General features: G+C 39.0%; 3 protein-coding genes across 4 annotated transcripts; 2 read left to right on the top strand and 1 right to left on the bottom strand.

Moving 5' to 3' along the window:
• Positions 1–714: 714 nt before the first annotated feature.
• Positions 715–5,548, top strand: LOC139780400 (uncharacterized). Its single transcript, XM_071719035.1, has 2 exons — positions 715–3,793; positions 3,848–5,548. The coding sequence occupies exons 1-2, from the start codon at positions 1,156–1,158 to the stop codon at positions 4,963–4,965; spliced, it is 3,756 nt and encodes a 1,251-aa protein (XP_071575136.1). The 5' UTR covers positions 715–1,155; the 3' UTR covers positions 4,966–5,548.
• A 5,037-nt stretch (positions 5,549–10,585) lies between these two features.
• On the bottom strand, positions 10,586–15,178 carry LOC139780398 (uncharacterized). Its single transcript, XM_071719032.1, has one exon. It carries the CDS (start codon positions 15,176–15,178, stop codon positions 10,586–10,588), a length of 4,593 nt encoding a protein of 1,530 aa, XP_071575133.1.
• Positions 15,179–21,208: 6,030 nt separating this feature from the next.
• LOC139780405 (dedicator of cytokinesis protein 7-like) lies at positions 21,209–24,749 on the top strand. Of its 2 annotated transcripts, XM_071719039.1 has the most exons (7): positions 21,209–21,303; positions 22,221–22,401; positions 22,487–22,681; positions 22,769–22,910; positions 22,984–23,187; positions 23,325–23,833; positions 23,924–24,749. In XM_071719039.1, exons 4-6 carry the CDS (start codon positions 22,776–22,778, stop codon positions 23,337–23,339), a joined length of 354 nt encoding a protein of 117 aa, XP_071575140.1. In that variant the 5' UTR covers positions 21,209–21,303; positions 22,221–22,401; positions 22,487–22,681; positions 22,769–22,775; the 3' UTR covers positions 23,340–23,833; positions 23,924–24,749. The 2 variants fall into 2 exon arrangements, with proteins under 2 accessions (XP_071575140.1, XP_071575141.1); XM_071719040.1 differs by lacking the exons at positions 21,209–21,303; positions 22,221–22,401 and having other exon boundaries at positions 22,465–22,681.
• Positions 24,750–26,209: the final 1,460 nt, after the last annotated feature.

The following is a 26,209-nucleotide window of genomic DNA, read 5'->3' as shown; positions in this document are numbered from 1 at the left end:
AGGAGCTGCACAAAGCGTTCCTCAAGGAACATGCCTACTTTGAAGTAACATGGCCGGAATCATTCTTGGACCATGAATACTTCAGCAACAATGTGCACTTTAACGAGACACTTCTGGTTTGTTCAGGCAGAGAGGCGCTGACGCAACTCAAGCATGAACTCACTGAACCACTCCTCACGCAAAACTTGACTACTCAATTGAATCGCCCTGCTCATCCGAGGCTGCCAGAAATCTCATTACCAAGCTTTGATGGCAGCTACACAGCGTGGCCACAATTCAAGGAGCTCTTTTCGTCCGTAATCATGGACAGTTCACGATTAACTAATGTCGAGAAGTTACATTACTTGAGATCGTCCTTGAAGGGCTCACCGGCCCAGCTCATACAAAATCTTTCGATGACAGGAGATTCATTAATGCCATCTTGGGAATTACTTATCGGGCGCTATGAAAATAAACGCCTTATAATACAAGCACATCTCGATCAGCTGTCCAGCATCAGAACGCCCGCTCACAAAAACGCGTCATCCCTGACGAAGCTCATCAGTACGGTGACCGAAGCAACCAATGCCTTACAGTCGTTAGGCATCTCAGAACAGCTGGGAAATTGTATGTTAGTGCATCACGTTTCAAGATTCCTGGACAGTGACACAAGAGAAGCATGGGAAACCTCACTCGGTGCTTCTCAAGAATTTCCCAAGTTTGAGCTACTCATGGAGTTCCTCACTGCCAAGGCAAGGGCACTGGAAAGAGTGGAGGCCGCTAATGCTCAGTCAAAGCCAACTCAACGAAAGGCAACTGCTCACCACGCGTCCTCAAAACCAACCACGCCGTCCTCATCAGCCAATCAGTCCAAGCCGGCACCCTATGCTTGTGACATGTGCAACGCCAATCACTTCATAGTGACCTGTGAAAAGTTCCGGCAACTCACGCCTGCACAACGAAAGGGAATTGCAGAAACAAAACGCCTCTGCTATAATTGTCTTGGCAGACACAACGCTCGTGCATGCAGATCAACTCAAGGGTGCAAAACATGTTCTGCTCGACATCACACCATGCTTCACTCAACTTCATCGACACCGACACAGCCGACCACCTCACCCTCTCAGCAAGTAGCGGCTACTTCAACCTCATCACCCTCAACAACATGCTGAGGCGATGTTGCAATCGTCAACCAGGCAACTCAGTGTTCAAGAAAGGCTCGTCACTCAGCTCTCACTCAAGCGACAACATTCGTCAGTTTCGATCACTGGAATTGGTGGCAACCAAACAACTCAAACCAAGGGAGTGGTTGACCTCAGTCTGCATTCAACTCACTCTCACGCAGCTGTCACCGTCCGTGCTCACATACTCAAGACACTGACAACGATTCTGCCAACATTCGAATCCCCTCAACAAGATTGGCCCCATCTTCAACATCTAAAACTGGCGGATCCGGATTTTCTCAAACCAAGAGCAATTGACCTTATCATCGGAGCTGACTCGTATGGACAAGTCATCAAACCTAACATCAAGAAATACACGTCAGACTCACCAGTTGCTCAATTATCCGTATTTGGTTGGCTTGTTCTTGGCCCAGTTCGGTCCACAATCCCTACTCACACAAGGACGGCACATCATACTAAGGTACTCCAGCATGACACCAACCTAGAAGAACTGTTAACGAAATTCTGGATACAGGAGGAGCCTCCAACGGCAACCACAGCTTCACTCACCACAGACGAACAGGAGTGCGAGACTCACTTTAGGACTACTCATTCACGGGACTCTACTGGTCGATACATCGTCCGCATTCCATTCAAATTGTCAACTAGTGTCTTAGGAAACTCATATGAGGCAGCACGTAGAAGTCTACAGGGAACTCTCAAAAGGTTCAAACGAGATAGTGAACTTCAGAAACTTTACACCCAGTTTATGCAAGAGTATGAACAATTCGATCACATGGCTAAAATCCCATCAACTACATCAAGAAGTTCAACTCATTATTATTTGCCTCATCATGGAGTACTCAAACCTGACAGTGAAACTACGAAGCTGAGAGTAGTGTTTAACGGGTCTTGTGCCACTTCTACGGGCTTCTCGCTAAATGACACCATGTACACCGGAGCAAATTTGTTGCTCAACATCTTTGATGTACTCATCTGGATCCGACAGCACCGATACCTATTCTCTACTGACATCACCAAGATGTACCGTCAAATCAAAGTGCATCCATCCGATTGGGATTTGCAACGCATCATCTGGATAGACGAGCTATACAACAAAGTACTGTACTACCTCACCACTGTCACCTATGGAACGAAAGCTGCCCCATTCCTTGCAGTGAGAACTCTTCTCCAACTGGCTAAGAATGAAGGCCACAGGTTTCCCCTCGCATTGCCGCCAATCGAGCGTGGGAGATGTGTGGACGACATGTTCGGTGGATCAGACACAATCAAACATCTCATCAAAATAGCTCATCAACTCAGAGATCTGTGTAATGCGGGCGGATTTCCTCTAGCAAAGTGGCACTCCAATCATCCTGAACTCCTAAAGGCAATCTCATCGAAAACAGTCGCTCACTCTTCAGTCTCACTTGACGATTGCAACACAAAACTACTCGGTCTCAAATGGTCGCCTCAGGAAGATACATTTTCTGTCTCAACCATGTTACCAGCTCACCAGGGTCAATTCACAAAACGCCTCATATTGTCTGAAGTGGCTCAGATATTTGATCCACTAGGTTTTCTCTCACCAGTAGTGATCAAAGCAAAGATGCTTCTTCAAGAACTTTGGCTTCACAAACTCAGCTGGGATGATCCACTACCATTCCAGGTCGTCTCACGTTGGCTCAACATCAGAAAGGATCTCACCAGCCTGGCCAGGCTCTCAATTCCTCGTTGGTTCAACACAACCAGCAGCTCAATAGTGGACCTTCATGGCATTTCTGATGCATCTCAATTCGCCATGGCTGCCGTGATTTACTTGACGGCATATACACCATCCACAGGTACTCAATCGACATTTATCTGCTCAAAAACAAAGGTCGCGCCGCTGAAGCGACTAACCATCCCGAGGTTAGAGCTCACGGCAGCTCTCCTATTGGCAAAACTCATGAAGCATGTCCTAGCCACACTCACAATGGACATCAGGGACAAATACCTGTGGACAGATTCTCAAGCAACGCTCGCGTGGATCAAAACTCATGCGTCTCGCTGGAAAGACTACGTACGCAACAGGGTGTCTCAAATTCAGGAACTCACTGAAGGAGCTCATTGGAAATACGTGCCAAGCGCAGCCAATCCAGCTGACTGTGCGTCAAGAGGCGTCACAATGTCTCAACTTGAAACCCATGCACTTTGGTGGACGGGACCACCTTGGATCGTAGCCGCTGAAACCTCATGGCCCACCCAACCTACTCAATTCGACGGGCAATGCACATTCGAGTCTCGTCCAGGAACCTCGCTCTTCACGGCTCAATCAGCTCAAGAATATCATTGGGATCTCATCTATAGTTACTCAACTCTCAATAAATTACTCAGAATCACAGCTCTTTGTTTCAGATTTTGCTCACGGTTACAACGCAAGCTCAACTCATCACCAGCTAGTCTCATTACCCTGGCTGACATGGAAAGGGCACGAACTTTCTGGATCAATGCCACTCAAGCTGCCTTTTTCACTCACGAACTCAAGGTGTTACATTCCAACTCTCTGTTGCCAACATCTCACCCATTTAGTCGCCTCACAGCGTTCATCGACAATCAGGGCACTATTAGAGTGGGTGGTCGTCTCAATAACGCTGCACTCACGTACGAAGGTAAACACCAAGCAATTTTGCCTCGTGATTCAAAGTTATCTGAACTCATTATAGATCAAGCGCACAGATCTACCATGCATGGAGGCACTCAGCTCACGTTGGCTCATATCAGACAACTTTACTGGATAGTTGGTGGACGAGCTCCTGTCAAATCCCACATCTTGCGGTGTGTGGTGTGTGCTCGGCAAAGGGGGATCCGTGCTCATCAATTGATGGGCCAACTACCTCTGACCCGAGTCACACCCTCACGTGCATTCGCTCACACTGGACTTGATTATGCAGGGCCAATCATCCTTAAGACTACCAAGGGAAGAGGAGCAAAAACCTACAAAGCATGGATTTGTGTCTTTGTGTGTCTCACTACATCAGCCGTACATCTAGAGGTCGTCTCCGATTACTCAACGGAAGGGTTCATCTCAACGTATAGACGATTCACTTCGAGAAGGGGAGTGCCTGCCTCCTTGACCTCAGACTGCGGAACAAACTTTATTGGAGCCGACAGGGAGCTTCGGAAGTTATTCACTCAACAGACTCAAGAAAATCAACTCATCACGGCAATGCTCACAGAAAATAGAACTCAGTGGAGTTTCAACCCACCTGCTGCCCCGCATATGGGAGGAAAGTGGGAAGCTGCAGTGAAATCCATTAAATTCCATATAAGGCGCACTGTGGGTGAAACGCGGCTCACCTTTGAGGAGTCAATGACGCTGCTCACGCAAATCGAGGCTATACTCAACTCAAGACCTCTGGAGCCTCTCAGCGACGACCCGGAAGATATCTCAGCCCTCACACCAGGACATTTTCTCATTGGAACAGCCCTCACTGCCATACCAGAACCTTCACTTATTGATCTCTCTACTTCTAGGTTGTCAAGATGGCAATTCATTCAACAGAAGGTTCAGCAATTTTGGTCTCAATGGTCAGCTCACTACCTACAACGACAGCAGGCAATCTCAAAATGGCATCATCCTTCAAATCTCATTAAGCCAGGCTCATTAGTCTTGCTCACCGATGAGAGATTTCCTCCCTGCAAGTGGCCTCTTGCCCGTGTCCTAACATTAATGCCGGGCAAGGATGGCCTCACCAGGGTGGTACAGCTGAAAACCGCTACCACTACACTCACCAGGCCCATCACCAAGCTTGCTGTGCTGCCAGTGTATCATCCTGAGTAACTTATTAAAGATCACTCAAGGGACATCATCAACTCGGTTGCTGATGGCGGGCAGAAATGTTCAGGAGTGCGGTAGTCAAGCCCAGTGAGGTGGCAGCACCTCCTGGACGATCGTGCGGATCGTTTCGAATAGCGATGGCACGTGATGCTAGCATGCTCCGGCCTTCGCCTTGCCGATATCGCCGGCATTCCGGCAGTTACTCTCTTGCTTTCGTGAACAAATGGCAGTCTAAATTCTAACGCTCGCGTAATCATTTATTCTGTCGGGCACTCAGTAAGGATAAACCTCATCTTTGAGGCCAATGGACCTCATTAAGATTGTTACGCGGATTAATTAAACTGAGGTCCAGTGTCTCGTTGGTTAATCTGGTGAAACGTCTCATTTTCTAAAGCCACGTGGCTGCTGATTGTAATCGGAACGATTCAACGGCCTCACGTTGTACTCTACGCAAGTAAATCAGTTTAGCACGGTACTCATCGTTATTGTATAAACCGCTCACGCTCAGTTAATTAGTACTTAACGCAGTGTATATAGTGTATATAGTGATTTACGACTCTGTGAAAGAAATAAATCCTGAAACTCAGTGCCGATCTGTTCATTTCAATTACCCCGTTGTATGATCTACTCATCCGTGTGTTAGCATTCTATCAGCCAAGCTCATTCTCAAACAAAATTATTCATCAGTTCAATATTACGTTTTAAGTCTCCCTATACGTTATAGTTATAAGAAATAAATAATAAACACTAACATTACTACTGTTTCTATATACTGTGACGTTGCAGTTTCGCTGCATCGTGGCAGCGCCCCGCCGCGCGCCGCCGTCACAAGGCGCGGGTTTTCGATAATTATTCGTTTCGCGCCCGAGGGCGGTTCACAGAGTCAGAGCGAGAGATCTCCAGAGGCATAATTATAATTGCGTTTCCGTATTTTGATCCTTTTTTGTTATTTTGTATTGATACGTGGCGCCTCACCGAGCTGAGACTGGAGTTCCTGAGGAGATGCAGCGGATCCTAAGGTGCTGAGTCGACCGAAGGGAATCGAGCCAAAATATCGATCGACTGTGGCGAGACTCGCAGGCCGAAGGGCGCAAGGGAGCGCGGAAGGGCACGCGCGCGGCGCGTGATACGGCGACGGACGGACCCGTGGAGGCAGGGCCCCGGGACGCCGGGGCGGAATGAACTTCGCCTGCCCTCCTCACCTGAAAAAAGGACTCCGGGATGGATGGCCACCATTCCCGGACCGAAACGAGAAACACGGGGACATTAGCGTCTCGTCCGCTACCGGGAAGGATCCCGGCGAAATCATCGTGCGCGCAAGGAAACCTTAAGCGCCCTGCGGGAGCCGGGATTGTCGGCCCTGCGCAAGGATACGTCGCGAGCTTACGGGCTCGCCCCTAATTGGTCCGCGCTATAGCGTCGAGCGGGGTGGGGCGCGCAATCGATTCCGCCATCGAGCGAAATTTCGGGAGCACTGCACTCCTGGCAACTCCTGGATCGTCCTCGATAGCCGACACACGCGTCAAAGTTCCATCGCGATATCTCTTGTCGATTTTCCAGCGATATTCTTGTCGATTCTCGTAGCGATTCTCCCGACCCTTGGGGCGACGACGAGGAGCTTCGAGGGAGAGCTGACGAACGGTGAGGTGGCCTCGGTAATATTCAGCATGTAAAGCCACGATACCGCCCTCCGGGTTGCGCTCTCGCTCGGGAATAACACAAGTCAACATGAATTTTGCGTTTGAAATTATGGTATGCAATTACGATAGGTTTATCGACAGTCATCCGAAAAAAATTTATATTTCATAAAAAAGTTTGCTTTTGTAGCCAGGAGAACGTTTGTAATGGAAAAAAGTTCAAAAGTGAACCCTGTTACTCTTTCTTTTATGTTCATGAGTACTTTCTCTTATTAAACCCTAAGGGTTTAATAAGAGAAAGTACTCATGAACATAAAAGAAAGAGTAACAGGGTTCACTTTTGAACTTTTTTCCATTACAAACGTTCTCCTGGCTACAAAAGCAAACTTTTTTATGAAATATAAATTTTTTTCGGATGACTGTCGATAAACCTATCGTAATTGCATACCCTAATTTCAAACGCAAAATTCATGTTGACTTGTGTTAGTTACTGTTTCTATAAAAACGCAAAAATCTGTATTATTAGGGTGCGTTCGGGGAGACGCTACTGACGCTACCAACGCAAACGCTACCAAAACTGTTCGCGGAGCCAATAGCGCGATAGCGGTAGCAAGCTCTGCGAACAGGTTAGTAGCGTCTAGTAGCGTAATGGCGTATCTCGAGTTTACGTCGTATAACCAACGTAAATTCGAGGTTAAATCCCGAAGTGTTGTGTGTGAAGCCGCAAACGAGCCAACGGCAGACAACGTAAAAATCGCAACGTTGCGCGTTGGCAAAGCATACTGAGGGCTTTTCTGGATCTGATTTACAAGAACTTTGTCGGAATATATATCGTATTAGAGATTACCCTCCTAAGGGCTGGCGTGGCAATGGATTCCGTTGAAATAAGTTTTCTGGATGCAGAAAACTGGATGCAATCCAGTTTTGAAAGATCTAAATCTCCAAGTCCTTGCAGTAGTAGCAGTTCTACCTGTCAATCTGATAGTAAAGTTTCTCGTAAGTAACTATTATTGATTATTAATTGAATTAGACTATGAGATATAAAAAACAAAAATATATTAAATTATAATAGCAACTAATATAAATATTAAATTTTATTTTTAGGTAAACGTAAAGCTGCAGATGCAATGGAAAAAATAGTAGAAAATCGGCGAATAACTGAGGAGGGAAAAGATAGAAGACACAAGGAAAGAATGGAAATACAAAAGAAGTTTATGGAAAAACTCGACAAAATTTTAGACAAGTTGTAGTTCGAGCTGGAATTTATTGTTACGCAATTTTTAAAGACTGATATGTACTACACTTTTTTATTATAATTACTATTACTAGATATACTAAATACGTACAATTATTTTTATTATACTATTAGAGGGTTTCTACAATGAGTTGCAAATGCCTTGTCGCTAGTCGTAAACGCCATATGGCGATGTGATTTATCAATTATGTTCTTTTTGCATTTGCAACTTATTGTAGAACCCCCCCTTACTTACATTATACTATACTACATTAAGTACCTACTAAACTATATTATTAATACATATCTTATACTGTTCTTAAACTAGTTTTATACTGTTTCTAAACATGTCTAATTCGCAACCGTTCTGCTATTAAATCACGTTTTATAATACCTGCACGAGCATTTTGTATATTTTCATTATTATCCCTCACACAATCTATCGCGTGTACGTCCTCATTTACTTCGATATCGAGAATATCATTTTTCATCAAACATATATTATGCAAAACGCAACAGGCTAGAATGTGTAATGGTATTAAATCTACTCTATCTAATGCAAGAGTTGTTAGCAAACTTCTAAAACGTCCTTTCAAAAGTCCGAATGCTCTTTCTATAGCCATTCTTGCTGAAGAATGCACAAAATTATAATTTCTTTGGCGGTCTGTCAAATGACCGTTATCTCGATATGGTATCAACAAATTTTCATGTAGCTTATATGCTAGATCACCAAGTAAATGAGACTCTTCTGGAAACTACGGTACTCTGGGTATTTTTCTTCTAGTACGTAATACAGTTTCTAACATTGCGAATTCCTCATTATCACTATCACTCGATGATACATCTGCTATCTGTTCGCGTATTTGTAACGCTAATAACAATAAAAATTGTTCTCGATTTGCCTCCATAAATTGGGAGAGACCATTAATTTCCTGAGGATTAACTTACGTTCCTGCAAACAGAAAAGAATACATAGTGTAAATAAAAATATTAGCAATATCGCAGCAGTATTAAGCTAGATCTACATTAGTCGTATCGCAACATCGCGAGCATCGTAATCGTAAAGTCGTGATCAATCACAATCAAGTTTTATAAGAATTCTTAATTGTGATTAGTTACAGCCTTACGATTACGACGCTCGCGATGTTGTGATACGACTGATGTATACCTAGCTTTAAGGACTGCATCCGGAAACATAACTCGTGTATTATTTTACCCTTGTCTAACATTCAATCCGTTCGATTAACTTATGTTCCTTGGCTGCATGGGACAGGACAGTCTCCGAGCCAACCAACAGAAAGAAGAAGAACTTATGTTCCTGCAAACAGAAAAGAATATACAGTGGAAATTAAGATATTAGCAGTATTGCAGCAGTATTTATACATATTCTTATATACAAAATATACTTACGATTTACTGTAAGAAAACTGTCCGAACACGTTCCCGGTTTACAACATGCACATAACCTTCACGTGAGCACAGAACGTAAACAGTTCCAAAGGCGCTGATAGCGTCTCCCTGAACGTCCGCAAACGCTAACGCTACCCATGCACTACCTCGGAAGAAATAGCATTAGTAGCGCGCAGTTATGACGTCACACGCTATCCTTAGTGACGTCATGATATCATTTGGTAGCGCTACCATCCAGCTCCGCGAACAGCTTGTAGTACGATATAGCGCTAATAGCGTCTCCCCGAACGCACCCTTAGTATTACCACTACAAAAACAAACTTTAAAGGGGATATTGATATTTTTCCTTTATTTTGGTGCACGATGAATAGGAAAATCATGAAATAAATCCAAGGACAAAAAAAAAATGAACGCGTGGTCGCCACGCGCGTTAGAAGTGAAACTTCTGAAGGCAAGGGCTTTGCCATAACTGTTTGTGTCGCAAAATTCATGTCGCAAAATTCGTGACGCTTTTTTGTGTCGCAAAATCGAACTTACTACCGTGCCAAAAGAAGAAAAGAAAACATATAGACGCTCAATGTTAATAACAACTGTTGTGTTAAAACCAGAGTTGCAAAAGTGGTAATTGAAATATTTATTGAAATATTTATTTTAAAAAAAATTACACAGTAAGATTATTTTGATTAATCTACTGAGTAGTATCCATCTGTTCAGTAGTATCCACCTGTTCCGTAGTATCCATCTGTTCGTAATCTAGAAATGATACAATTGGTTTATGGTAGCTGAAATGCGATATATAGACTGCCGATCGTAACTGATCCAAATATCGAGAAAATACTGCGTCGATTGTTGTTCCGAATTTCGTGGTGGATATTGCTGGGTCATTGTTTATTTTTAAATTCAGTTTCAACTCTAAAAATTTCACCAGGGGCTGTGCTTCCCTGGAGGCAAAATTAATATTAAAATCGCCACTCAAAATCATCGGTACTTTGTCGTAGTTCTTCCCAAGTAAAGCCGAACCCTCGACAGTGTATAGAATCAGAACTTCATAAAGAAATTCGATAATTTTTGGAATTGCCTGATTAGGTGAAATGTATATGGCTATAGTGACAATGCTTTGACCATTCTCCAAAACACAACGAGCAGCACACATTTCACCAATTTCTGTAACATTCACAGATAATGCACTGCTCTGGCGTAAATTAATATCCATATTAGCAGTAACGATATTTGTGGTATCATTGGACCTGTGATAGATTGCAACGCCACCGTTTCTCACGTGAGCACGCCTAAATTGAACCACACAATCGAAGTTAGGTATATCTAATTTTTCCTCATTTTTTTAACAAGTCTCAGAAAGAAGTAGAATTTTAGAATTCCTGACGACTTCATCATTGAGATCTGCTGAATGAGCTCTCAGACTCTGACAGTTGAACGAAAATATTGATAGTCCCTTTTTAGAAGTGATGAAATCTATCAAGATGCTGTTGATTGTTGTTAATTTATTAACACAGAGCCTACGGAACTCATTTTGCAGGGCGAATAATGCCACATAAATGAGCTGCTGTGAGTGACTCTTGCTATATTCGTAGACAATCTCGTTAAAGGTACCTCCCTGCGACTTGTGAATTGTAATTGCACAAGCAGATATTAAGGGAAAATGATTCCTTTTAGCAACAATGGTTTTATTGTTATTCAGGGCGATACTTGACGTTCGTCGTGCTATGGGTACTGCTCTTCGACTGATATTATTGGCTTGCATATACGCACTGACTTTCCTCCTCGTTCTCTCACCAACTTTAGCTGAATCTGTAAACTCCAACCATATACGCGTGACCTCCCCAGCATCATCATGTTCGATATGAACCAATTTCCCTAAAGCACCGTTGGCTAATCCATCTGACACATCAATGTTGGTTGTAATCATATATGACTTGTACAAAACAAATGTGATTTCGTACGGCAAACCTCCAGTATCAATAACTGACTTTTTGTGAAGCTTTCGACGTACAAAAGCTTCTTGTTCTGCACTGTGACAACCAGCATACATGTCTTTTGCTACAGAGACAACTTTTTCTTCAACTGAATTGAGAATCGATTGATTGTATTCATTCACTGAATTATTTGACAAAAAAAGACGTATTCCATGCGGACAGAGTCGATTGGCTTCTTCTTTGGTAAAAAACCGTGATTCCACTAATCTCAACTCATCTTCCTCCAACTGTATACCATTTCCAATCTTCGTTAATATTGATGAAAATACTGTGTTAGATTGTCTCATGACTTCATCAAGCTCGAAGAACTGAAGCCCACGCCATAAAGTAGGACCTGCAATTTGTTGTCTGATCTGCTTATAAATTGGTGTTGCTCGGACTGGTGGTAACTGCCGCAAATCACCGATTAAAATGATGTCCAAGCCGCCAAAATTAGTGTCAAAATTGCCAGTAATTTGTTTCAATCTTGCGTCAATGTGAGACAATAATTCTGCACTGATCATACTAATCTCATCAATTATTATTACCTGAACAAATTTAAAGAGAGCCCGATATTGCTGCACCACTTCAATAGACAATGGAAGTAACTTTGAAAGCGTTATTTTTAGAGCAGTGTGAACCGTTGTACCATCGATTGCCACTGCAGCTTTGCCAGTTGATGCACAAGTAATATAAGCATTACAATATCCATCAGTATTCACGTAGCGATTGTAAATTTCCATCAAGAGTCGAATTACGAACGTTTTCCCACACCCTGCTGGACCAGTCAAGAATATTTGGAATGGCACTCGATGTTGAGAAAGAAGATTGTGAATAACATGCATTAAGAGTGCTCTTTGTTTTTCATTTGCCATCCGCATCAATTCGCAAAACCTTTTGTTAGACATCAAATTCTCGCGTTTCTTAGCAATGGCACCGAGCTTATTAAGTGTCGCAAGTCTGAGTTCTTGATTCATATCTGAATTTTCGTTGTTATATAATTCCTGAAACGGATCAGGCTCTGCGTGTCTGCCGACCAGGTCCTGTACTCCACCGTCGTCTTCCAAGGCTTCATTTTCACGGCACAACTCCCTGCAAATCTCAATTGTCTTCTGAAGATCTAAATCTGACTCGAATTCCTTCCTTCGTTGTAGAATCAATTCTTCATGTTCGTCGTAGAGTCCAATCCATTTCATCTCATCGAGAATTTCTGTATCTTCATTGCGAAAAGGTAAATAGAGAGTTACCATTTCTCGTTTGTACTCATTCAGATCTGAAGTCATGTCATAGTTCCGATAACGTATTATACGTGGGTCTTTTCGTTTGACATACATATTATTTGAGTTGCGCGTGTAACAAGAGACAAACTGTGCAAGAGTTACATCTTCCAGATCTTCTGGTCTCTTTTGATATTTATCAAACCAGTTTTCCTTCCAGATATCTGTTGAGTCGTCATCAATTTCCATCTTCTCCAACTCTTTTAGAGTTTTCTTGATCCTGTGTCGTTCAACGGGCCAAACTGTTGGGATGTAGACGATAACAGAAGAACTCTTCGACATAGGCTCACGCAGTAAATACCAAGCCGCTTCCTGACTTGTTATCTCAACTGTGTTGAGCATATCGACACTCATTTTTCTTGTAATCTCGACAATATCAAATTCTGGATGTTCATCCATAATTTGTATAATCTGTCGTTGCAAATTACTTATTCCTCTGTTTGTTTTATTTATATATTCCACGACGTAGGCAGCACAAGAATATTCCTCTAGAATGAATTGAATGTCAGTATTTGATTGTAAGATGTTGAAAATAAAAGGATTGAACGCATTATGCCATTTCTCAGAAGGTTCGCGTTTTAAAAACACTCTTGGTCGCGTAATTCCAGCTCGAAGTATATCTATGTAATGTTGATCTGAAACTATTTGATTGTCTCTGTAAAATGCGTCCATATCTGAATAATCACGATTCTCTAAATTTACTCTGATGCTTGTATAACGTGCAGCATATTTCGCAAATCCAGGATCCGTCTTCGCCATAGGTGTCAGAATTGTCGTAGACCGACATGGCATAAACGGAGCTTCAAATCGACACTTTTGTGCCCTATTTGCAACAATTTTCTTATAACAGGTGAAAGTGTGTTTGTGCGTTTGAAGCTTGATATTTCCTGAGGGTTCTTTAGTTGAAACGGAAATAATTTTATCAATCAATGTAATCGCATCCTGTTTGTTAGCGCCAAGTGCATCGGATGGAGCATTGTCAAGCCACAACAGAATATGTGCATGAGGACTGCCGCGATGTTGGAACTCAATGCGCTTGAAATAATGAACCACATGATGTTCTCCAAACGGATTATATTTCTTTGATTGTAGGATGGTCATTAAAACATTCACTAATTTGTTAAAATAGATTGCACAAGTAACTGCATCCTCATTTACTAGTGTACTCTTCTCAATATAATGTAGCTGAGATACTACCTTCTCAGAAATCTCAGCCCCGTCATTTTTCAATCTGTATAACGTTTGCAGTAAAGGGACCCAACCGATTTCATTTGCACTCAATGTTAAGAACATCGTAGGTTTTCCTAATTGTCTTATCATGGCGAATAAGTCTCGTTTGCGTTTTGCCCAATACCAACTTGAATTTGGAATACATTTCAGGAAAGCTAAGTTACTATCAGTACACTGATTGATATATTCCTCTGATTCAATTTGCTGTCTGGTTATCTTTGAATCCTTGCCGACGTGTTTAAAGGCAACGGTAAGAGAATCACGGACTCTCAATCTCATTATCTTCATTGCCATGTACAGAAGATGGTGTGGCGTCACTCCACGACGATCGGCCCGTCTCAATTCGCTCGTAGCCATCATGAATGGCGTCACATGTACATTTTCTTTAAACACTCTAAATTGACCAAGATAGATACTTGGAAAAGAGAGCTCCTCAGCATGTTCGTCGAAAAGTATACTGCGTGGCACGTTTATTTCGCCTGGTGCAATCCGGAGATATTTCTCGTCATTCCATAGCAGGGTCTGTTGTTGTGCAGTAAGACTATCCTCGATGGATATGTCCTCACTTATTTCATCCCTAGATATTTCATTCAAGTTGGTGTTGTTGAAGAAAGACTCATCAATTGTGATATTGTAAAATGCGTAAAGAGGAGTTGAAATCAAATACTGCAACCAAGTCTTGGTATTTCGTTTGTTAACCATGCCACTCAAATAACTTGATTTATGTATTTTTTTCCTCTTAATATGAACATTGATGCAATGGTCATCATCAATATTTCTCGGCAATTGATGAACCATAGTATTCACACAGACAGGAACATTGATAATCTGCCCAAGAATCCCATACTGGCCGTGTACATGTCGCAGTCTTCTTATTTGCATAAATGGTATACGCGGAGAAATAAGTCTCTCTGTAACTAAATCCAATGGAGGTAGATGTGATGGTATTTCTGGATACCTGAATCCATTGTATTTAGATAAGTTGGGAATATGATTGCGACTCAGGGATTGCATACAACATTTACAGGCCACTATATTATTAATATTTACGTATGGCTCCACGGTTCGCAGTAACTGTTCATATTTTTGATCTGGGGATTGTAAGTCGTTTTTGAACCACAGACGGTCACAAATTGCACACACTGAACCGAAAGGATTATCAAAAAAATTTATCTTGAATTTTCGATAAATACTTTGATGAGCATTAAAATCTGTATATGGCACGCTACTTGTGTCAGCTGAACTATTTTGAGCAGTTGATGGTTCATGAAAATTTTCGATATTATTGTTCGATTGCAACTGATCTTCTAATAATCCAGTAATGTTTGATCTTAATGCCTTTTGCCTCGCTCTATATTCTCTACACCGCTGTTGATTACTCTTAGCCGTTTTTTTCGGTGGTTCTTTTGCATGTTGTCTCTCGCGATATGCTTCTGCGCGTCCTGTATTTGTCATAACTGTTTTCTGAAATTATACAAAAAACAAAATGCAAAAAAAAAGAAGTTTTGGTAATTATTGATTATTCAGTTTAGCCACCAATATTGATCAAATTATGTTCATTCGAAAAATTATTGCACGAAACGAAAGAATCTGGCAGAAACATGCACATGTGGCCACGAAACATGACATGTCGCTACATTTCGTCGACACAACAGGTTTCATAACTTGAATAGTCGTCAACTTTAACGATTAATATCTCGCTTCACGGGGCAGAGCGACGCTTTTTTCTGCCAGATTCTTTCGTTTCATTCATTTCGTTTCTAATTTTTGTGACGCTTTTTCGATTCGCAAAATCAAACTTACTACCGTGCCAAAAGAAGTCGATGGCTCAGGAAAATCTTCGATATTATTGTTCGATTGCAACTGATCTTCTAGTAATCCAGTACCTACTACGTCAATGTTTGATTTTAATGCCTTTTGCCTTGCTCTATATTCTCGACACCGCTGTTGATTATTCTTAGTCGGTTTTTGAAGTGAAACTTCTTTAGGCACGGTAGTGAGTTCGATTCGCGACACGAAATCACGAATTTCGCGACACGAAAAGTGTAACGAAAATTCGACCAATAGGCGTACGGCGTTGGCAAGACGGCTCCTTCTTTTGGTACAGTAGTAAGTTCGATTTTGCAACACGGAAAAGCGACACGAAAAGTGTAACGAAAATTCGACCAATAGGTGTACGGCATTGGCGAGACGGCTCTTTCTTTTGGCACGGTAGTAAGTTCGATTTTGCGACACGGAAAATCGACACGAATTTCGCGACACGAAAAGTGTAACGAAAATTCGACCAATAGTCGTACGGCATTGGTGAGACGGCTCCTTCTTTTGGCACGGTAGTAAGTTCGATTTTGCGACACGAATTTCGCGACACGAAAAGTGTAACGAAAATTCGACCAATAGACGTACGGCATTGGCGAGACGGCTCCTTCTTTTGTCACGGTAGTAAGTTCGATTTTGCGACACGAAACTCAAAAGTGTAACGAAAATTCGACCAATAGGCGTACGAAATGAAACTCTTTTTGGATCGGTAAGTAAATTCGATTTTGCGACTCGAAAACGCGTCACGAAAATTCGATCAGGCGTACGGCACTGCCCGCGGAAAACAGTTAAATATGAACTTTATATGGACCTTAATAAAATCTCCATTTAAATTTTATTTGATTTAAATTAATGCTGAATAACTGCATTAATATGGCTCATATTTGTTCTATATATAAAACTTAATTAAGAATATAAGAAGAAATGCCGATATACATTTCGATTAAAAATCTCGAACATATGAATACATGTCGTATATTCTTAATCGACGTGTATACTCGTACGTATGTTTCGTAGTATACAAAGTATATATACGTACTTCTTACAGTATCATTTCATCATCAAAATATTCGTATTTAATTTGGCTTAATAAGGATTTAATTAGCTAATATATTCAATTTAAATATTAATCTTATTGAAACCATATATGAAATTAATAAGTTGTACATTTTATTCAAATTTCATTAAATTCAAATAAAACTTTTATATGTTCTTAATATGTTGAATTCAAATAAGACCTTTATATGTTCTTAATAAGTTCTAAATCTAATTTAAATTTAATTAAATTCAAATAAGACCTTTATACGTTCTTAATGAGGCTTTTAAGGCACAGCGCGCGCGCACCTGGGGCTGGATCCTTGAATTTATTCGCAAGAAAAACGTATGCGGAAATTCTGCTCTTATAAAAAAGTTGCAAGTTGATTAACTAAAAGCCATGCGATCAACTTGCAACTTTTCTGTAAGAGTAGAATTTGCGCATACCTTTCTCTTGCGAATAAATTCAAAAATCCAGCCCCTGTTGTAGCTTGCCGAAATTTTGCGGTTTCAATCAACAGGCAATGTTTTTCAAACGTTTTGTAATATGTGTTTAAAACTGATTTTCAAATATTTTTCAAACGTTTAAAAAACATTGTCTGCTAATTAGGATAATAATGGGATTAGAGAATATGGTATCAACAGAGAATAAGTTATAAGATAAAAAAAACGTTTATAAATTACAATTATTGTGTTTATATTGGTTTGCTTTAAATCCAGTGGTACAAAAAGAAGATAAGTAAACTTCTGATAAAATTAACGAAATGCGCAACACTTGCGCAGTAATCGAATACATAAAAACAAATATTAATCGCTAGCAACAAAAAGATTGATGCAGTTGCACAAAATATTATTCACCATAAAAACCAAGAATACAATTTGCTAGCTCAAAAGAATAAAAATAGAGACATTTTTTATATACTTAATCAAACTGAACCCTTATGGAAAAATACACTCAACTTTTGGTGTTAACCGTTAAAAAAACACGATAGAAAAACTCTTAAAGTTGGGTGTGATTTCGGACCAATTGAAGGTTAACCATCATTTGAAGGTTAATCTTCAATTGGCGGTCCGAAATCACACCCAACTTTAAGAGTTTTTCTTCGGATGATGGTTAACCTTCAAGTGATAGTTAACCTTCAATTAATGATTAATCCTTAAAAAATGACGGTATAAACCCTAAAAATATAAACCCTCAAATGAAAGTAACAAATATGGCGTTCCAATGAGAATCTCTTAAGGAGGGTGGTTAGTCAAATCAATTTGATAAGAATTAGTTCAATGGAGAATATTCGTCTATGGGAATCTGTCGTCCATATATGCCAAAGTTGAAGATAATCGTCTGCATGGTTGTCGAGTAATTATATATTGAAGTTATACTCTTGTCTCTCTCTTATACACGGGCGACACAGCAAAAATGTTACCTAACCTGTAATGTAACTCTCGAAAGCATATTAAAAATGATAATAATTTAGTGAAAATAGGTGCAAATAACTCTTTACATATTTAGGAAAAACTTTCTCGAAGACTGAAATGATTCGTCTTTATAGTTATCAAGAAATTGTAAAAATAAAAAAAACAGGACCACATTTATTATTTCCACATTTCAATGTGGATAATAACGTATTTGGGTTTCATTTGTACAAACAACTCTTTTTAAACCTTAAGAAACAGCAATTAAATGCATTCCACATATTTATTTGCTAAAATTCGTTTATTTCACGCGACGAAAATCTAACCTATATGCTTTCCCCCTGCCGCGCCGCCTGCCTCGCACCGAGAACTAACCAACCTCCTTAAGGACTCCGCTCGCTGAACCGGATTCCTCGCCTCGATCCTCTCTCTCGGACGCTAGCTGCCGCAGCTCTCCCTTTCCTGGCGGTGAGCTCTCCCTGGTGATCCGACTCTCGCTCGGTTAGTCTCCAGAACACGCGCCGCAACGATCAATCCGTCAAGAAAGAAATAACGGACTCGACACGTTCGAAGAAACGCAAGCAAGTGCGGCCATGACACCTAACGAGTGAGGAAGGAGGCGGGGGCTCTTTGAGAGTGGCGACTCGCGCGTCGCGCCATCTAATGTGAAACGATCGGGCGTTGTAAAACGCGAAAAGAATTCGAGCGCAATATCTGAACAAATTATTTAATTTTTAATAAGTCCAATTATTAATATTTATTTTCATAATTGAACTTATTTTTTATTTTGATAAATGTAAATACAAATATCTTATTGTATTAATATTTAATATTAATAATTTAATTAGTTGCTTAATTTAACTTCTTGTTTAATAAATGAGCGGATGTAGTACTGAAAATGTACCTATTATATAATATTTTAATTTTCAAAATTGTCAAATTACAAACAGGAATTTTGTTGTGACTTTTACAGTTATAAAGTAACTATTTAATGGAAATGGAAGCCTAAAAAAATTAATATTGTAACGCAATTATTATAATGCTCAAATTATAAAATATTTACATTATCCATGTCTGCCAATACAATATAATTTTTTATTCATATTGCATTCTATATAATGGCAATGTTATTATATATTTGACAGGCAAATCAAAATAGCTTTGAATCGATATCGAAATGATGAAATATCCATGTCTTAACAGAAAATACATAATTTGCCTGTTTTTCGATACATATATATTTAAAATGATTAAAAACCCACATAGCATGCATATCAAAAAGACGTCCCGAAGATATCCCGAGAAGATATCCTATCTCCTAAATATATCTTCGGGATATCTTCTGGACGTCTTTTTGATATGCATGCTATGTGGGAAGCCAATGACCTACATAACTAAAACTGAAATTATAAAATATATGTACGATGTAGACAGTATAAAATAATTAACATAATTAAACATGCAGATATGTGGTAGAGCAGACAAATATCTACAAAAAATGTTCTTATGAATTTTTTGAAATATCTCATATTATTTGAGATATTTGCAACAAGAGCTACTAGGCTACGCGCCGAGCGGAGCGGAGAGTTCTAACAAGCACACGGCAGTCTCTACCGGTCGCTGCTAGTTCTCTAGGTTCTACAAGGAACTTGAGTTGATTCTCGATACTAGTATATGTGTCTATGTATACACACACACACACATATATATATATATATATATATATATATATATATAATACACACACACACACACACACACACACATATATATATATATATATATATATATATATATATAATATGAATGTACATATATATATGTGTGTGTGTATACATAGACACATATACTAGTATCGAGAACCAACTCAAGTTCCTTGTAGAACCTAGAGAACTAGCAGCGACCGGTAGAGACTGCCGTGTGCTTGTTAGAACTCTCCGCTCCGCTCCGCGCGTAGCCTAGTAGCTCTTGTTGCAGATAATGACAAAATTCAATAATAAACCTATAACCTAACAGACTACAACGCAAGACTAACATAACTCGCAGGTTTATTAAAATCTTATGAATCACAATTTTTGATTAAATATGAATATATGATGGGTCAATGGGAACACTTTCAATTAAATAAAAATTTAATTTGGGTGTTAATTAAAATTTTATTTGTTTCAAATACAAATAAAATTTGAACTCAGGATGGTTAGATGCTTATTAAATATTAATATGATCCATATATGCGCCTGGACAAGTTAAATCCAATAGCAAGATCTTATTTAAATTTAATTTCGATCCAAATTTGGAACATATTTAAATTTAATTACTTTTATATTCAATATTTGGTTTTTATTTGAGTTTAATTTCGTTCATATAAATGACTAATATTAACCATATTTAAAACATATTTAACTCTTTTCCGCGGGTAATAATATAGAATTTTTTAACATCTGCAGAGTCAGAATTATCTCCCTGTAATACTTGAATGAGAAGAACAATGAAATTAAACATTGTCTTGAAATAAATTGAAACGTAAACTTGTGTAGTATAAAAATTCCATGATTAATGCAGACATAAAAAATTGTGTGTAAAAAAGTAAAAAAAATAAATTTTGTTTTCTAAAAGTTATATGTTGAATAAATAATAAAAAATTGTAATAAATATTTTAGATTTATTTTTTTATACAAAATTCAATGTTTAATAAGCTAGTGCAAAGCTGTGAATAATGAACAACGTTGCAAATCACGTATTTGGACTCAAGGCTGATGGCGATCTGTACATTTTGTGAGTGTTAAAGAATAAATAATTTGTAACGAGTTTGGTTTGAATTTATATTTATTTCGTCGAGCACTTTCGTCTCTTGTCTGTATTGTCATGCTAGCCGCGTGATTCTATTCATCTTGACACGTTCGCGAACCGACGTATAGTTGGCAAACAAATTAAAAATTATTAAAAATTATCTTATCCAATCGCTCCGGAATCATTTGGATAAAGTGTCGATATAATTTTTATTATTTGGAAAACAACTCTATTCTAATAAAAATTAATTAATAGAAAAAATAAACTAATTAAATTAAATTAATTGTCGGTAATTCTATAAAATGTTAAAGTTGCGTATCATATGACGGTAAAAATCCTGAGAAAAGCGGATCAAGTCGCTAGTTTAGGTAATAATCATCCGAGGGACCTAGCATCGAAAACGCCAGTCAACTCAAGTCAGCCAGGATTCACGTCAAGGCTCGAGCGTCGAGGAAGGTTTTGGAAGATAGTTGATTCTTGCTGGCGATTTTGATTCACAGTCCCGTTCTCAATGAATTCAGATTAACGTAAGTAATTGCTCGATATAACAAGTACACATTCTCATCCCGATATCTCGTTATTCATACTCGTGTTTATACTTTTTTTGCTCGATTTCCGAACTACTCTCACAACTATGAATATTAATCATTATTTTCTAATTTTCCCATTGTTTTTATTTGTTGTAATGTCCTTTTAAATGCATTAATGCAGCACGCAATTATTTCTGAGTGAAATGATTGATCGACAAGTTTGACACGTACAAAAATGAAAAATGATGTAAGTTTAAAGATACTGTGTGTATTGTGTATGTTGCTTTATTGCAAAGGAAATCAAATTTGCATAATAAGAAGGAAATAAATATGTGATACATTAATAATTAATGTTACAACAAACAAATATGGACAGATATAAATCTGACAAAACTACAGATGGTTCTAGCTTTTGAATTCAAATTAATTAATGCAGATTTATATCTGTCCATATCTGTTTGTTAATGATTAATTAATTTGGATTTAAAAGCTAAAACCATTTGTAGTTTTGTCAGATTTATATCTGTCCATATCTGTTTTGGTTCCTTTCTAAAAAAAGGCATGTTACTGTAAATTTCGTATGATATCGTGGTTTACTCGTTTTAATAAATAAAGGAAAATTCTTTCACAATCTAGTTGTTATGCTAATTATGAACTGTCTCTTACAATTTAATATTAACTGGAAGACAGCGGCAGGAGACAAGCTCTTATATGTATACATGATCAATTGCTTTGTAAAGCTCGGACGTTAAGTTGAAATTAAAACGAAAACAACACTACATACGTCGCTTTGTCATGAGAATATAAATAAAGAATGTAAATAGAGAACATATATAGAGAACATAAATAGAGAATATAAATTCAATTGAGAACATAAGCACGACTAAGTATTATTTCGATATGGCATTTAACAGTTACAGAATCTCGTCGGATTAATTTGCTGGGACATTTATAATGTCTTCGGTCCAGCGTGCGTTTGCTCACAAGTTAAGCAAACAGCATGCCGCCGATGTGAGGCGGCAAATTGCCACTTCTACTTTCTATTCTCGTGATTTATCCAAGAGCGGTAGCAGTGTATCAGGATTTTCTTCCACGGTATGCAGTCTTCTTTGGAAAACTGGCATATAAAGAGATTGCCAATAATCTTGGAGTAAATTAATATTTAATTCCTTATATGCAGATGTCCCTGTGCGAGGTATTAGAACCACTTGATTACGAGGAATTTCTTGGGACAGCATCAGTCAGTGCTGGACCGTGATCCTTTAAAACCAATATTAGACCAATATTAGACCAATTTTCTACCGGGAGACGTCGAATTGAGAGTCGTAAAGAGGAAGATTCGAACAGAGGAGTCAGTAGTACCGCACGAATCAATGTAAGAAAATAGTCGAAACGCTATTAATTACAATACAGTTATTTAAAACTTGCCATCCATTCTTCATTTTGATCATTTGGCTTTCAGTGATACCATGTCGCCTTATGTGAAAAGATGCATTGAGAGTTTTACTTCAGACTGGGTCGTAATACATCGTAAATACAAAGGTAGAATCTCACCTATCGCCAGAGACAGATTGCTTCAGGATACACCTAGACAAGATTTCGAGGTATCTAGTGCTGGAGATAAAATTAATTTATTTGTGATAAGCAGGAAGTGAAAGCGATTTATCTTATAATTAGGTAGATCAAGAAGATCCAAATGGCTGTGTATCACCGAACGAGGAGGATGATTTGTCCAATTCCGGAGATACTCCGAGAGGATCTTGGGCAAGTTTGGATTTGCGGCATTCGCAACATGACCTTCTTCTGCCGAGTTTGTTAGATCGTGTTTGCCTCGAAACGATCGATCAGATGAACGAGCAGAAAAGATTGGAGGATCGACAGGTACAGGATTATAAAGCGGCAAGTTTGTCCGTTTTATTTTGATTAAATATTCTTAATATTTGTTATTCAATATTTTATTAAATATTGAATATTTATTAAATATTTGTTATTAAATATTTTATTAAATATTGTTCCAGATTCGGCGTTGCTGATACATTCTATTCCGCGATACCTGCGCCGCTTCCGAACTCGAAGGTTTTGCGTGCTGTGCGACGATCCGGCGAATTTAGTTCCTGTATAACGGGCCTGCGATAAAGACCGATCGGTCATGGGATTGCTCGCGCCGTATATTGTGCCGCCGTTCTCCTGCGTTAATACTAGGATGTGCACAGTGCCGCTCTGGTAGCGGAATATCTTCATCTACTCGAACCTGGTGGCGGCGGTCGGCCCGTAGGAGCCGTTGCTTTGAACGCCGTAACACCGAACGCTTTAGAGGAGAGCGCCGTCGGCGATGACGTACTGGCCAGAAGGGAAGAAGGGCTTTGCTTAGGCCCTGATTTTTCAGAAAGTGAATTGGCGGGTTTATTGGAGCACGCGGCTAGCTCTTTTTACGCAGCTGGAATGTACGAAGCTATTCTTGACGTCTATAGGGTGTTGCTACCTATAGCAGAAGCTGCACATGACTACAAGGAATTAGCTAACACGGGTAAGAAAATTTAAATTGTTTAGTATGATATGGAGGGCACATCTTTTTCAAATTTACTGCATAAGATATTATTTCGGAACTTTTTTTTAGTAAACTTCACGAGGCATATACGCGTGTGGAACAATTGGCTGGAAAGCGTGTCTTCAGGACGTACTTCAGAGTTGGTTTCTATGGCGCCAGATTCGGCGATCTCGCCGGCGAAGAGTTCGTTTACAAAGAGCCAACTTTAACAAAACTCCCGGAAATATTCTCGAGACTCGATAACTTTTATGCCGAGAGATTCGGCGCGGAGAATATAGTTATAATAAAGGATTCGAATCCTGTGGATCCTAGCAAGCTGGAACCGGACAAAGCTTACGTACAGATCACTTACGTGGAAAAACGAGAAGAGTGAAATCCTCGAAGATAAGAGCGGTAATAATAAAATTAAAGATGTTAAAAATTAAGCTCGAACAGACGAATGTGTTGTATCGTCCAGAATCATCTTTTGCTGTACATCTTCAATTTATTTGACCCTTTGTTTAATTAAACAAAAATTATTTTTATACGTAGTATACTGCACGTGCAAAATATTTGTTTATTATTACGTGTTTCATCCGTATTGTATTTTCTTCTTCGTTTGAAAATATGTGTTAATTACAATGTATTTAAGTCTCACAATTTTCAATTTATGTAATTTTAACATATAAGTATTGTATCATTGATATAATCATATGTTGCCGAGGTATCAGTGACATTGTCCAAACGTAATTATATATATACATGAAGTAATTAAATATGCAAATTTCAATTTTAAGTTGTTAGCGTGGAGAAAAGCGTGTGCGCCTGATCAATCTCATGTACATGCATCTCATGTAAGCACAATTTAACTATAGGTTTTATTGATCGTAATAAATTCCGCACTCTCTAGGATCAATTATATAATTCTTTCGACCAATCCCTAAATCACTTCGTAATTTCGCGACCATTTATTATCAATTATTTTAATAAAGATTTTGCTGAAGAATTTTTAGAGTAGGTATGTAATGCTAGTATTCTCTACGGTTTACGATATTGTAAATATTAATTTTTCGTTTACCAAATGCAATCAAGTCTCTTATTTCTTTTTGTCTGCAGTTAATACAACTAATAGTTCTACTTTATTTTGCGAATAAATGGAAGGTCAGAGACTGTCATGAAATCTGTTTATCATGTATTTTTGTCGGCGCAATTAGCCTTTAAGAAGGCAAAAATAGTATCTATAATTAATTATAATGTAGTTTTTGTATATAATTATGTATAACATTTTTTGCATAAAATACTAGGCCTGTTCGTTTTCGCTGCACTTTTGAACTGATGCAATAAGTTAGAATGAAACAAATATATTTCTAAACTGACTAATCGCAGTCGATTATTCTCTTCAAATTTGACTGAATTGGTCAATTTCTCACGATTTATGACTTACGACTCGCATTGTAGACCCCGTATAACTCATTGCACTAGTTCAGAAGTGCAGCGAAAACGAACAGACCTACTATAAGAATCACTATTTATTATTATTCTAGCATATTTTTATATAAATATTCGATGCAAATATCAATAGAAATAATATCAATTCAAATTACGCGCTCAGTTCTCTATTTGACACGCCCGGACACGCCCATCTCCCACCACTTCGGGTGAGTTGTGTGTATGTACCCCGGGTGACTTTCTGAACGCACCCCTAGCGGCGTTGTCGCGAACTGCCGGTAATGCAGGCGCCGCGCGGGCGTGTATCATTGGTGGCGCATGCCGCCACATTTGCGTTAGAGGGGAAAATCTTCGTTGGGCCCCTCTAAAAGTGACAATCTTCTAAATGAAGTCTCCGATTTATTTAAATTTTAATATACTTAAGAAAATCGGTTAAATTGCAGGAGTATTTAACTCACATTGAGAACTTTCAAAAACACTATAATAAAGTATATTTTCCTTTAATACTTTTCGAGAAATATTCCACGTATTAGAACATTCTGAACACATTACCATATCAAGAAAATCTGTTATAAACAAAAAAAATTACAAGAACATTTAGCTCACATCGAGACCTTTAAAAATTCCTTTAATACTTTTCGAGAAATATTAGTGTTACATATTTTCGTTGCAAAAAAGTATAAATTCCTTGCAAAAATCGGTAACCCCTTCCCCGATTCTAGCCAAAGTAAATGCCAACCTTTCTTTAATGATATTCTATATAAGATTACATGTATAACTTCACTTTTTTTTAGACATAAATCGGTAACTCCTTCAACGATTGACGCCAAATTCAATACCGGTACTTTAATGCACTTTATGGCACTCCCCGTGAAATTCTACCCCTACTTTATATACAATTCTTTGAGATTCACTCAATTATTTCCT

This window comes from Temnothorax nylanderi, unplaced genomic scaffold (assembly GCF_030848795.1).
Source record: "Temnothorax nylanderi isolate EJ_2023f unplaced genomic scaffold, tnyl_v1.0 TNYL_tig0276_pilon, whole genome shotgun sequence".
Classification (NCBI taxonomy): domain Eukaryota; kingdom Metazoa; phylum Arthropoda; class Insecta; order Hymenoptera; family Formicidae; genus Temnothorax; species Temnothorax nylanderi.
Note: the sequence above shows the minus strand (reverse complement) of the source record. Positions and strands in the feature narration are given on the sequence as shown.